The sequence below is a fragment of the Archocentrus centrarchus genome, chromosome 19 (genome assembly GCF_007364275.1).
Source record: "Archocentrus centrarchus isolate MPI-CPG fArcCen1 chromosome 19, fArcCen1, whole genome shotgun sequence".
In the NCBI taxonomy this organism is placed as follows: domain Eukaryota; kingdom Metazoa; phylum Chordata; class Actinopteri; order Cichliformes; family Cichlidae; genus Archocentrus; species Archocentrus centrarchus.
Genome location: NC_044364.1, coordinates 5,943,191 through 5,957,252, shown reverse-complemented (window position 1 = coordinate 5,957,252; position 14,062 = coordinate 5,943,191). Strand labels below are relative to the sequence as shown.

The following is a 14,062-nucleotide window of genomic DNA, read 5'->3' as shown; positions in this document are numbered from 1 at the left end:
ACGAAACGCTGTTTGGTTAAACTGTAGCAGCACTCTTTTCACATGCTTTCATATTCAGCCGCTCTCTTAAAAAAGCACATCCTCTCCCACTAGTGACAAGTGAGTGACAGCCGTCACTGTGAGAGGTGACGCCTCCCATCCTGTGTTTAAAACTGCTTTACAAAAGTGTCAGGACAGTATGACTCAATCTTTGGGCTGAGCTGATGTCTGGGACGGCTGGCGTGATGGACTGCCTTCCACGACCGAGGCAGAAAGCAGTGCTGCTGATTGTGCTCCTGCTCAAGTCTGCCAACATCATCTGGCTACATGGAACTCCAGTAACAGGTTTTATTCCTTTCTTTCTTTCTTTTTTTCATATTAAACCAAATACAGAGCTGTAAAATGTAAGTGTAAGAGGTTTACAGACTAGATGTGACACCACACATGCAATAATGGTTAGACGAAATAACCTCACAGCCTCAGCTGACTGAACATAAGCTGCAAAGTCTGTCAATTGAGGTTCTTCATTATAAACTAACATACTATTTATTTACTTTTTTTGTGCATTTCACATAACCCAAGTTGCTACTTTACAATAATAATAAGTAATAGGAAAAAAAAAGTGAGCGTCTTTTTTGAGATGGCTGGATCTATGTTGTTGTTGTACAGGCTCTCCATTATTAGCAAAGTTGCCAGCTTGATCTCCTGGTGTTCCTGCCCACATATCAAATAGTCCTTCAGAAAGACGTCGAACCCCAAAATACAGACCAGCCTGCATCTCGCACGGCAGCTGGTGAATGGGTGAATTGTACCATTAAAGTGCAAATCATTGTGATTCAGTCAGTTCAGGTGGTTGGGAACTTGAATATTGAAATATTTCTGAATAAGCCTGAAACTTCCAGTTTGTTCTTTGCTGGGTTTTTTGTTTTTTTTAAATAATGCACATTTATAAGATCTCAACTTGATTTGCCAGGCTTCATGTATAGCTTCAGTTCTCTTTAGATTAGAAGAACATTAATCACATTGCAGGTGACCTTTAAAGAGGATCTCTTTGTAGGTAATGTAAACCCAGAGAACTATTACAGCGACCAGTGACATTTTCAGTGCGTGTGTATATGGGTCACTCATGACTGTTTTTAGATATTAAAATATAATTCTATCCTCAGTGTGCTTTTAATGTTTCAATTTTTTTTTTTTTTTTATAACTTAAAAACCTTTAGATTAAAATTTTGTAATAAATCAGCAGAAGTTCCTGGACTGGGCGCTACATGGTCTTCTTCTCTGAGTCTGTGAAAGGGGTCAGTCTTGAAAAACAAATAAATAAAACCCTACAAAGATAAGAAGTTTGTTCAACCACAGTCCTGAGTTAAACATGGACTTACAACTCACCAGACCATATTTTTGATTTATTTTGTTATGAGCTCTAATCATAACTGTAATTAATATCTTTCTTTTGGGTTTCCTAGGAGCGGACTACAATGTTCACTGTGTTAATGATTACCTGTTCACCGTCAACTGCTCCCTGAGAATCGCTCCATCAGAAAACACCTCAAACAGCAACAGCTCCTACTGGCTCAGTTTTACAGAAACAGTGGAAGAGTGAGGCACTTTTTACAAACATATATAAATGATGAGTCACCTATAATGTCACAATGATAATGCACCTGACCACTGCTTCTCCTCTCCTCACAGAACACAGTATAAGTGCATGCTGACGCGCACCAAAGAGGACTATTTCTGCACGTTTAAAACATCAGACGGGATCTCTGAGCACAACCACGTAGATATATTTGGAGATTTAGATGGCTACAAAATCTCACTTTGCCACGACGGAAATGAGGAATGTGAAACCTGTGAGGTGCTGCATGAGGAATACCAACCTGTGAACCACAGTAAGCAACATGATGATCATCTTTGTAGAAATCTTAGTAGTACACCTTATTTTTTTTAACGGCCACACATCTTCTTGTCAGTTAAGCCAGTCGCGCCATGCTGCCTCTCAGTCAGCCACAACTCAAGTCAACACCACTTCACTTGGAAAAGTATCTATGAGAATTACAGCACCGTTACCGACCTGCCCAACAACCTGCAATATCAGGTCCGCTACTACAAGAGGGAAGAACATGAGGTATGCTTCGGCTAATCAACAGAAATGACAAAGCATGACAGACCCATCTCTGAGAGGCCCATTTGTTAAAATCTATTGGCAAAAAAACAACAAAGTTCTGCAATCTAAAGTTGTTGGGGCTTTTTTGTGTGTGTAGTAAAGTAGAAACAAAGAACATTTTTTTTAAAGTAATAATATAAATACGACTTTCTGGTAGATTTCTGCTCTAAGCTGAGATGTCAGACTGCTACAGTGTCTGTGTCTGTTGGCGCTGTGGCTGTTAGTTCTGCTGCAGTTTGTGGCAGAAACTGCAACTTTATTTAAACTGTAGGCCTTTTACACCACATGCATACATTTAACCAAGAACTGATCTGTTCTGTCTCTGTGAGCACGGGGATCAGGTTATACCTGATGGTAAATTAAGGTTTGTCATAAATAGAGCATTGCTCTGTTTATTACGCAAACAATTTCCCTACAACCTTGGCCTGGTCTGTAAAAACTCTAAAATTGAATTAAAACAATGCATTTAATCATCTGACAAGCAATGAAATAGAGGCTTTACACATTTTATGTGTTAGTGGTTCCGTGGTGTAGTGGTTGTCTTACATGTAAAAGATCCCTGGTTCAAATCTACCTTGGGGGGGTCACATGCTAATCTGCTCCTAATGATGGTCCCAGGCTTGGATAAATGGGAGCGCTGTGTCAGGAAGGGCATCTGGTGTAAATCTGGGAACCCTTGGGAAATAAGAGAGCAGCTAAAAGTATCTTCTTTGAGATCAATTATAAATGTTTTTTCCTGCAGTGATGTCAAAAATCTGTCAAATTATTCAAAATCTGCTTTTAAAAAAGTCTGTGACACTATGCAAGCCAGACCATAAGTATCAGGATAGATGGGTTTGGTAAATGAATGGTTACACTTTGAAGAGCAGCAATTTTAATAAGTATCAAAATGGCTGTATGGGAGATTCTGACCCTTTAACACTTAGTGCAAAAATGTTGGGATGCTGTGTAAAATGTAAATAAGAATAGATCTCATAAACCCATATTTTACACACAGTAAAATGTAGAAAACATATAAAAGGTTAATATTTTAATAAAATATTAGCTAATTTTGAATTTGATGACAGCAACATGTCTCAAAAAAAAAGCTTGGACAGAGCCATGTTCACAGTAGCACTGTGCAGCATCTCCTCCTCAACAATCCATAAACATCTGGGAACTGAGACCAGCCGCTGGAGCCAACTCTTATGCCAATGACGTATGCATTGTGGGTCATTTCCGGGTTCGAGTGCTCGTACGCGCTACCAGTGATGTAATTGGCATAAGAATTAGCCCCTGCAATTTACGACTCCTTTTGCCAGATCGGGTCACATTAGGGCTTCTTCTTTGCGTGGCAGAGCTTTAACCTGGATTTGTGGCTGGCACGGGAGACCATGTTCACAGACTGTGATTTCTGGAAGTGTTCCTGAGCCAGTGCCAGCTGAAGGCCTGAAGATCACAGGCATCCAATATTGATTTTCAGCCTCATCCCTCCCGCACACAGATTTCTCCAGATTCTCTGAATCTTTTGATGAGATTATGTGCCGATCAGATATTCAGAGTTTTTACAATTTTATATTAAGGAACATTATTCTGAAATTGATCTACCTCTGCCCGTGTTTAGTTCTAAGAAACTCTGCATCTCAAAGGTCATGTTACTGACCTTTTGCCAGTTAAATTAATTAGCTGCAAAATGTTTCTCCAGCTGTTTTTCAGTGCCACTTTAATTTCCATCATGAATAAAATAGAGATTTGCAAATCAGTGCATTCTTTTTGTATTTACATTTTACACAGCATAACTTTAAAAAAAAAAAATAAAAAATTGGGGTTGTGCATTGAAGTAGCAAGATAAAAAAATAGTGTGGATTATGTATGCTCACTATTACCACAGTGGATAAATCCCAAATAAAAGTGGTGACAGATAAAGCAGATAGGAGTAGTAAAATGAATGCCTAATTGAACGGGTTTCTTTATAATATATAATACACATAATCAAAATCAGGTCATTTCTGCCTCCTGAAAGTTAATGAGCCCCTTTTATGTTCATTTCTTTCAGGTTAAATTACATGATATTTACACAGAAAGTACGAGTTATTCTGTGGATGATCAGAACTTTGTACCAGACACTGAGTACGGTGCCAGAGTACGGTGCACTCCTACTCAGGCTTCTTACAAGGGCGAGTGGAGTGACTGGTCCATTGAAGCTCACTGGAGGACCAAACCTGCCATGAATGGTGAGTCTCAATTTTAAAAAAGCAGCTAAACTAGACTTTAAATAAATAAACAAAATAAAGTCTGAAATGGACTTTTTTGGATTCACCTTTTCCTATTTTTTTTTAAATTAGTAGTACACAAGTACTTCAAAGTTAAAAGTGTGCTACATTTCTTCTGCTTCAGGATTTTCTATTGTTTCCTGCACAGGTTTCTCAACGCACATGTCTAAGAAGGTGCTCATTCCCATATGTGGGCTGGTGGCAATTGTCTTACTGGTCTGCTATGCTCCTATTAAAAAGTAAGGGCCTTTTATCACATCAAATCTCACCTTAAAAAAACACTTGTTTGAATTTCATATCCATTTTTTTTTTTTTTATGCTGTGGTTTCTATACTCACAGGTGGAAGCAAAATGTGTTTATCCCAACTCCGGCTCCCTATTTCCACACTTTATACAGCGACTGCCAGGGAGATTTCAAGGTAAGTTCAGCCTTTCATGTTTGTAAAAATTCTATTACGTCATAAGGATGTAGCTGACCTTGGTGGTTATTACAGAGCTGGGTGGTTACACACGAAAACACAGCCGACATGTTGGAAAAAGAGGAAACGCTTCAGATTGACATCCTGACAAAGTGCGCAGATGTCCAAGAGGATGACTGCCCACCCAAGTTTGACCCGCACGTGATGGAGGGCAGCTCCTACAGCAACATAACTGCACCCGTCTATGATACCGCTCTCCTGGGCATCCCGTATGCTGTGAGCACCATGATTCCACTCTCAGCTCAGGGCGGCTCAACGAATAGTCTAATTCTAGGCTCTAAATTAGGGAGTCCTGCTGGAGACTCAGGGTGCTGGCTCTGCAGTGACACGTCCCTAGAAAGGGATCCTCCCTGGTACTGCAATGAGTACTGCACCCTTAGTAGCTTCCAGCAGTCTGGTTCAATCCCAGCAGAGGACCATGTGAGCTTCTAAAAAAAAAAAAAAAAAAAAAAAAAAAAAAAAAAAAAATGCCCATTAACTGGGAACGCTGGGAGTAGGTACGCAAAAAAGGAAGTTTTCCACAACACTGTAGTTGAACAGAAAAACTAAGTTCCCATCATGACTCAGTAGCTTGTAGAGCCTCCTGTAGCAGCAATAACCTCAATCACTGTCTTTTATAGGTTCATTGAGATTTGCATACCTTAATTTATGCATAGTATTACAATTTATCATCTCAGTCCCAATATCAGGTATAGATTACGTAGCATCCTTAATTTCAATGTGTTTTCTATGTACCACTTCAATAAGTTACAAATCTGTGCTTTTGTCTTCCCTCCGATCTAAACCGTTCTCCAAATGCGGTTGGAGTCTCGTTTTCACTCAGATTTCTGACTCATTTGTTTCTGAATCACTGGAATGCAAGTTGAACTTTTTGTATACATGATGTTCTTAATAAAGAAAATACAACATTTCGTAGAAAGGTTTATTAAGCCAACACATACATGAACAAAGCACCATATAACCTTTAAGTCTGATACAGAAGTAAGCCTACCTGCCTCAGTCACTGTGGCCATTTTTATTTATAGCAAACACTCTGAATAACAAAAAGACAGCCAAGGCAGCAGATTCTATTGTATATTACAGCATGCTGAATAGAAAACCTGGGAAAGAGAATTAGACAGAGCCATCTAGAGACACTAGTGAGATACAACAGTATAAAAGTGCCATTCATTATACAGCAGTTGAAATACTGACAATGAAATAAGCTAATTTTACATTAAATTTATGGAAAATAAAAGGAGGAAACAAACAAACAAACAAACAAAAAAAAAAAAAAAAAAAAAAAAAAGGAACATCCTGTGAAAGAGCAAAAATAAAAACAGACATTTTCTTCCTTGAATATTGATGACAGTCAGCTTGCATGGAGTTGATGAAACTGGTACCAAGCTGTGTCCCTTGCACGACATAAGACAATTATTGTTTAAAAAGAAATGACCAGGGTGCTAAAAGCACCCATCCCCTCCCAGCATTATGCGCCAACCAGCAATTAAGGAAAAAAAAAAAAAAGATAGGTCAGAGGAGAACGGATGGCACAGAATGTGGAGTTTAAATAGAAGTCTTTAAGCAAGTCCCGATGTGAGAGGAGCACATTCATAGAGAGACTGAGCCGGGAGGTGATTCTCGTTAAACCAATTCCTTCCATCTTCGCCCTTATGAGGGGGAGAATTTTTTGGCTTGTGCTCGAACTCTTTTTTCATATTCTACTCTGTTTTGGCTGGAAAGAGGTTAAAATGGTTATTATGAGCGTTTAGTCACAACGGGAACAAGATGCTTCTCAAAAAGTAAAATCATTTTGAGCCAATAAATTGGGGGGGGGGGGGGGGGGGGGGGGGGGGGTCCAGAATGTAAGATTCTTTTCTCATGTGTACTTAAAATGGGAAGCAGCTTCGCAATCTTACTCCCCAGAGGACCCCCCCTCCCCCTCCCCCTCGGAATTCCTGTTTTGACCACATGCAGGTGCACATCTGCTCATCTTCAGGCCAACCTTTAAATTTCATTCTGCTGAGGAAGACTTTTTTTTGCACGGAGCCAAATCTGGCAAATAGTCCAGGTGGCTATGATTGTGCTGGCGTGGTCAAGAAACACTCGAGCATAGTGGCACACAGCACAGATCAAACTGTACTGAATGTTCTCCCTCAGATGCCTCATATAGTAGAACTTGGCATTGAGACTGTGGCTCTAGGGGACAGATTCCCTGCACACCATCATGGATGTCAGGTGAAAAATGAGGGGAATGCTTCTGATCAGGCTCCCACTTGAATTGCTTTTTTCAGGCTCAGAGACTTCAGGCTCTTAATGAAGCAAGTTAATAAGCTCTGATCACAAATGAGGATCCTCAGCATGGAAGTTGGTTCAGATTGAGGTTTGCTTTATGAGCAAGTCTGAGGTCCAGGATTAAATAGCAAATTTGTACCTGCAACCGGTCAGAAACAGGACTTCCAGGGAACATTTTTTGCTTTTTAAACAGTCTCAGTTTTGGAACTTTTAAACTGAAACTCAATTTTTTTTTTTTTTTAGGTTTAACATGTGAAGCAAAACATGATAGAGTTGAAGAACCTGGCACACTGAATGGATTTAAAAAAGTGAGACATCCATACATCATCTAAGAAAAATGCCACACTGAGGCCTCCACTACATGCAGAAAACTTCAAGTCCCTCAACATGTTTGCACCCTTTGCATTTCAGCATAAAGGTTACATATTCAAAGATCTGTAATAAATGTATGATCACATTTGTCAGTATGTAAGTATACTGTGCCTTAAGAGGTCAGTGGTATTAGTTTATATAGAGTCTAGTAAATGACTTCAGTCTCTGTGGTCATTTTCAGACCCATACAGTTTATTTTAATGTGATGAAATTAAATGTTACTCACCAGTAGATCGTGTAAGCCTCTGCTTGGGCTGGATCCTGGATATTTGGCTCATTTAGGAGTTCCTGGATACCTAATAAGATCTATAAGATAGAAATGAAACACATTTCAGAAATTTAGCAGACTGGCATTTCTCTCTCAGGGATCCTTCCATACTGGTCAAGAACTCAAAATGTATTATGATTACATCTTAATACAGCAGCCAATATACTGAACACACTTTATGTAACACTGCTCAGTGACAATTTTAGCCACTTTGTGTAGAAGCCTTGGTTACTTTCTATAAGAGAAACACATTGAGTAGATGGGTGTGCGGAGTTAGAGAACACACAAGCTTACTGTGCGATCATTTTACATACAGACGCAACCCAAAATTACAGCACAGCCACTGTCTGCCACTTTGTGCTTAACATTATTAAAATACCGCCCAGCCTGAAAGGTAATTGGAGGATTCATAAGCATACATGTCTTCTTTTCCCCTTCAGAATCAATTAAATTTGACTGATTAGTTGATACTTCAAAGATAACGTTCTTAGTTTAGAAATGTCATCTTAAAGCAGAAAACGTGTACCAATTCACTGGAACTTTGTCCATTTTTTCCCCCCAAGACTACAGAAAGTGGCTTATGTGCTTTCATCAACTCCAAGAAAACAATTTTTTTTTTTTTGGGGGGGGGGGGGGGGGGGGGGGGGGGGGTTTAAGATAAGTATTGTCAATAAAGTGACCTTTGCAAGCCAAACCTGCTTTATCGTGATGGCTGGTCTCCAGTCCTTGTCCTCCTCTAGTATCGATAGGCATACTGTGCCTGATGGATACACATTAGGATGGAAGAGTGGAGGCTCAAATTTACCTGAAAGACAACAAAAAGTTAAGTGGGCTTATGTTTCAGGTGCATTATAACTGCCAGGCTTTTCCACAGCGTGCTCTGACTGAACTGTTTCACTGAAGGCAGCAGCGTCTGCTTTTCACAAACTGTGCATTCAGGTCATTTTAATTTGATATTCAGACACCTCCACAGTAGAGCTCCTGCTGCAGGATCGGATCTGTTGTAAGCCACAGTGCTCTGGCCTTGTGTGTGGCAGGTAAATGTGGTAGTGTTTTGAGCCATATAATAAGAAATCTGCTACTTGTTTGTAAGCAGTTTGTTACAATCAGGTCTAAAAATCAACCAAACTCTCAGATCATTACTGGCAAAATGTTGCACAACACATTTAAAAGAAACAGCAAATGATGCATGCATGAAAGCATCTATTGGCTGTGACCCTGAATTAACACCAAAATTGCAGCAACACTGTTATCTTGCTAAGCTTATTCAGCTCCAACATCCATGCTGTGCTCTTTAAATGGCTTTAATAACCCTCCCAAATTAAAATAATTAGAACGGAAAGCCTGCATTTGCTCTTGTGCCATAAAGGTCAAACAAAGGTTATTCCAAAGTTTTTCCTGAAGGGAAGAACTTTTGAGGCAACTCAAAAAAGATTAATGACAGCCACTGGAATAAAACACCTTAACCAGTTTCCTTAGAAATAATGGGCATTGTGGTTTATGAAATGATAATTAAAAAAACAAACAAACAAAAGAAAAACAGGAAGATACACAGGTTTCTGTCAAATACAGATGAAAACTCATCTTGTGTAGTTGACTAGATGAGAGCATGTCTTCCTAAGTCTTTAAACACATGTTGCAGATGTGTTGAGTAGGCTGGAGGACTCCAGTGCTCCCAAACCATCAAAAACTGCATGTTTTTAAATTAACCTTAATCTGACTGCAAATAAACATAACTAAGCTAGGGAGGTGCACTGGGCTACAAATTATACCCGGTAATGCTAAAGGCTCTACAGCTCTCCTGGCTTCATGTCCAGGATTCAACATTTTTCTGAATGACGTAAGATAAAAATTACAGCTAGTGTTTTCAGTTATGACATTTACATGTGTGTTCAGGCTGAATGCAGGTCAAACACAGTAACTCACATTTTGGAGGTGAAGAAGGATAGTCATCCTTGAACAACATGCGCAGTTTGAACAGGCCTCCTTCCCACGGAGTCTGAGGAGAGACACAATCATTAGCTCAGCTTAGAAACAAACCCACATCAGTGTCTTAAAAACTTAATACTGCCAGTTTAATTTTAAAATTATGTTTAAAGCTCATCGTAATTTAATCTGTTTTTATTCTGCTGAGGGATCAAGACATTACATTGTCCTATAAAGCTCACTGTGCCTTTTGTAATGAGATAAAGCAAATATATTCGCCATGCAAACAAATCTATGAAACACATTACCCCCTTTTTGCCAGGAATAGCACATTCCCAGTTCATGAGATTCATGGTTCCATCCGGGTTTTTTGTCGGTACAGCAACAAATCCCTGGAAAATTAACAGTTGGCGTTTCACTGTGTGTTCGAGAAGTGAACACTTTCAAGCCAATGCTCGGGCAGGCTTTAGTTACATGGCATCGTTAATTGGATCTCATGAGCCAACACTTACAAAAGGATGGTCCTTCCGCCATGCCTTGCGCTCCTGGGCAAGCCGGCTCAATGCAATGCCAGACATGATTTGTGGACTCCTGCAATCAAAGAAGGGCTGGTTGATTAGAAAAACTAAACATCTGACAGGCCCATCTCTAATCTCAGATAATTTACTGCTTCTCTTTGAGTCACTGTAAATTCAACATTTGTGTTTTGGACTATTAAATCTTAAGAAATGTAACCTAAATGATCTGTCAACAAAAATACTCATTAGCGGTAGCCCAACTTTTTTTTTTTTTTTTGCCTATTCTGAAAGATTTTGAGTTTTCATACTCTTAATGAAAAAGAATATGTGGTGATAATAGCACACAGCAAAGTGGCTCCCGTGTTGTTATAAAGAAGCATCATTTCAGCTCATTTCCCAACTGTTTTAAGTTATGGAAGGTTTTTATATCCTCCCCAAATAAAAAGTCTACGTATTGAGATATTAACACGTTTTTCATATGTGAAATCACACGGACACAACAACCCAACCTGTTTATGGCGCATCATGATTTTGTAACTATCCCGACTTGTTCAGAGTTATCTTGTCTCACACGCAACGCTGTCGCCGATTTGCGACAGTGGCAATTAGGATGCTGCATAGGAATGTCTATAAAAGCTACACACTGAAGCTAATGACAACGAGGTAAAGCAACAAAACATTACTAGTTAAGACTATTAACGGCCACCGTAATTTATCAACTTAATAAAAATACAGTTGGACTTTATCATATAACATTTTAGTATGCAACGTAAATGGTTTTAAGTGACCTCATGGCTGATATGTTGAAAAGTACTGCTTACTTCGACAAGACTGCGACGCTAACAGGGCTAACCAAGTTAGCTAGTGGTGGTAACAACTCTACAGAAAACGCTGCTCCTACCGTTTACGCGCCCACAGTTTTAAAGCTAAAACGGGCCCCAGTAAACGCGACCGTAAACATTTCATTCGTTAAAGGTTTGCTAAACTTAAGCGTGAACTTGCTGCCAGCGGACACTTACACAAATGGGCAATCAAAGTGATTTGATTAGCACGATGGCCGGTTAGCTTGATGAGCTAACTCATGTGCGCCAGAATCGAGCTACATCCCAACAGGCGCTGGCGCTGTTAGCGTCTGACACGGCCTGATGCAGCACAAAAATGCGCAATTGCGCTTGATTTTGATGACAATTTCTGGATGAGAGAAGAGCGATCACTTCCTCTCCTCTACCGCGTAATAATACCAACTACCTCGTAGGAACAGGGGTGTGAGATTTTCAACCGGGATGAACCACATCATTATCATTTAAAGAATAGGGACAAAGAACGCCAGAGCTAAAAGGCGCACATTTATGCTTTACCAAAGTAGCGAAAATGGCGCAAACTGAAGCGGGTAAAATGCCTTAATACGCGACAAAAACCACGTTTCCGCAATCAGGTTGTACTCCTACCTTTCAGTATGGCTGCACTGGCTCTAGTAATTAAGCGAAATGAATTAATCGTGCTCAAATCCCGTTAAACCTTGTAAAGTTTCCCTCCTGAAAAACCACCCGCTCCGACTCGAGCCAGACAGAGCGATGCGAAACAGTCATCCGCCCTTTACTTCCGTCTTTGCTTAAATACCCCTTGGAAGATACGACTGCGCATTTATCTTTCAGAGGTTTATGTTTTTAATGTATGTTTTCAGCTGACCTGGATTTAGCTGAAAGAGTTCACCGGGTTAGTTGTTTATTAGCTTCCATTTAATTTGAGCAGCTTAGCTGCTATTGGTAGAGCTGTTATCTACGTTTATGCTGGAGAAAATCTTGGTTTGCGGTCGTTATTCTTCGTTTACGTTACAAAGAAAAATAAAAAGCAACGGTCAAACTGAAAATATTACATATGATAAAGTGTATTTCTATATAATTATTTTAAGCCATTTATAGCCAAGTAAAATAAAAAAATAAAATAAAATCTCTCATTTCATATCCCAAGTATAGCGGGGTCTCAAGCTCAGAGGGATTTCTATCTTCTTTAATATATCATCTTTGGTTACCTTGACTAAATACCGTTAACCCGACGACAGTTAGTGACATTAAAATATTTTGTGCGCAGTTAACAAGGAGGTAAGGTAAACAATACGTCTCAATGACACGTTTGGGATATTTTAATATCAGGTGTACACAAAAACGCATTATTTTTATTTACTTTTTTGGCCTCTATTTAGACAGGCATTTTTTTAGGCTACTAAATTACACCAATTTTCGTGACACGACTCAAGAGGTCGCCGTTATCACACATTAGAATTTGTTGGAAAAACTTTTCCAATCAGTGCTACAGTTCCTACAACGTAAGAGCGCTCTGCTACTTGACACTGATCGGTTTAATGTTGCAAAAAATATATATATGTTGATTAAACTGAAGTTCTAGCAACTTGGAATAAGCAAGAGATAAACATATGTCAAAGGAAAAAAAAAGACACAGATATGAATGACAACATTTTATTGGGTTTACCTTACGCAAGACCATATAGATCTACCCCTTAACCCTCATACTCAGTTTGTACATTTTTAACATTGCATAAGATCATATAGAAGTGATCTATGTAGTGATATGAGAACCTTATTAATGTAATTAAGATTGAGGAAAAAAAATGACATTCATTCCCTCTGATTACAAGTGTGATCATCATCAGTCATGCATTACAGTGATCTGTGGTTTATGACTTGAATGCAAAACAAACTGGGCACTTAAAAGGTTCAAGCTACACATTTGATAAGTTTGTCCATCACATAAAAGATTAGCCCAGATCCTAAACCAGATAACCTGTTTGTGAAGGGCGTTCAATGTCATGTAGCTGCTCAAGTAGAGGGGGCGTTGAACACTTCAGAGTATTTCAAATGAGATTAAAACCAAACCAAGCAAATCAAACACAAACACCTTTAAAAAGGAAAAAAAAAAGCCTCAAGAGAGACCTGTATAAACCTTAGCTCAAAGCTAACGCAGATACATTTCATCAAATTAAGAGAGAGAGGCAGGCAAAAGCAAAGATTGTCTTCAACGCTCAAGCACTGGCTGTTCGAAATAGATGGAGCATCTCAACATCAGCCAGCCGGAGTGAATATTAGCTTATGGGGAGTGCTCATTGCCATCGGTGCAGCCACACAAGTCAGGTGTGTGAGGGAGTGCAAGACGGTAAATAATTGGAAGGCTTCTGAATACTATAGACAATGTAAACATAGTCTAGCTCTGGCAGGAAATCCAGTCTACTCTGATTGAACCTCTTTGCAGATCTCAAATTTTGCACTTTAAAAGCCCTTGTGTGTGTTTAAATGTGTGTGTGTGTTGATATATTTATATATTTTTTTAAAAACATGCATCCATACTTGTTTCCCCGACGATATAAAAACGGTCTTAAGTCGAGTGTATACGTGTACATGTGAGTAAATGGAGGTTTGTGTGTCGTTAACAAGTCTATATGTACAAAGTGTGTCAGCATTAAGAAAAGTTTACTCGTCCCTGACACTAAGATCAATGTGTTCAATACACATAAGACATTGGATTTTGGTCACTGGGAAGAAAAATGAAAAGGCAACACTAAATGATTATTTGTGAACGAAATACCCAACCTATCAAAACCACACGTCAAAACCTGAAAACAACTTTCTATTTAAAAAAAAAAAAAAAAAAAAAAAAAAAAAGTGTCCTAAAATGCAGTATTTACATTACCAGCATTACAGGCTGTAAGCAATGTGCAGTGTTTCCCACTGTAGTGCTTGTAATGCTGTGTACGAAAATCTACACAATTCAAAAATGCTAAGAGAAACCTATCACACTGCAAGAAAAAAAAC

The 14,062-nt window shown here is 39.1% G+C and overlaps 2 protein-coding genes across 2 annotated transcripts; one reads left to right on the top strand and one right to left on the bottom strand.

The window, feature by feature from the left end:
• Positions 1–192: 192 nt before the first annotated feature.
• Positions 193–5,792, top strand: LOC115798436 (interleukin-21 receptor). The gene is made up of 8 exons (XM_030755283.1): positions 193–324; positions 1,446–1,578; positions 1,672–1,871; positions 1,953–2,107; positions 4,182–4,359; positions 4,547–4,637; positions 4,739–4,817; positions 4,893–5,792. Exons 1-8 carry the CDS (start codon positions 204–206, stop codon positions 5,307–5,309), a joined length of 1,374 nt encoding a protein of 457 aa, XP_030611143.1. The 5' UTR covers positions 193–203; the 3' UTR covers positions 5,310–5,792.
• On the bottom strand, positions 5,786–11,834 carry ube2ib (ubiquitin-conjugating enzyme E2Ib). Its single transcript, XM_030755284.1, has 7 exons — positions 11,684–11,834; positions 10,230–10,308; positions 10,026–10,109; positions 9,718–9,790; positions 8,487–8,596; positions 7,750–7,829; positions 5,786–6,591 (listed from the first exon to the last, which is right to left on the bottom strand). Exons 2-7 carry the CDS (start codon positions 10,293–10,295, stop codon positions 6,528–6,530), a joined length of 477 nt encoding a protein of 158 aa, XP_030611144.1. The 5' UTR covers positions 10,296–10,308; positions 11,684–11,834; the 3' UTR covers positions 5,786–6,527.
• Between the last annotated feature and the right edge of the window lie 2,228 nt (positions 11,835–14,062).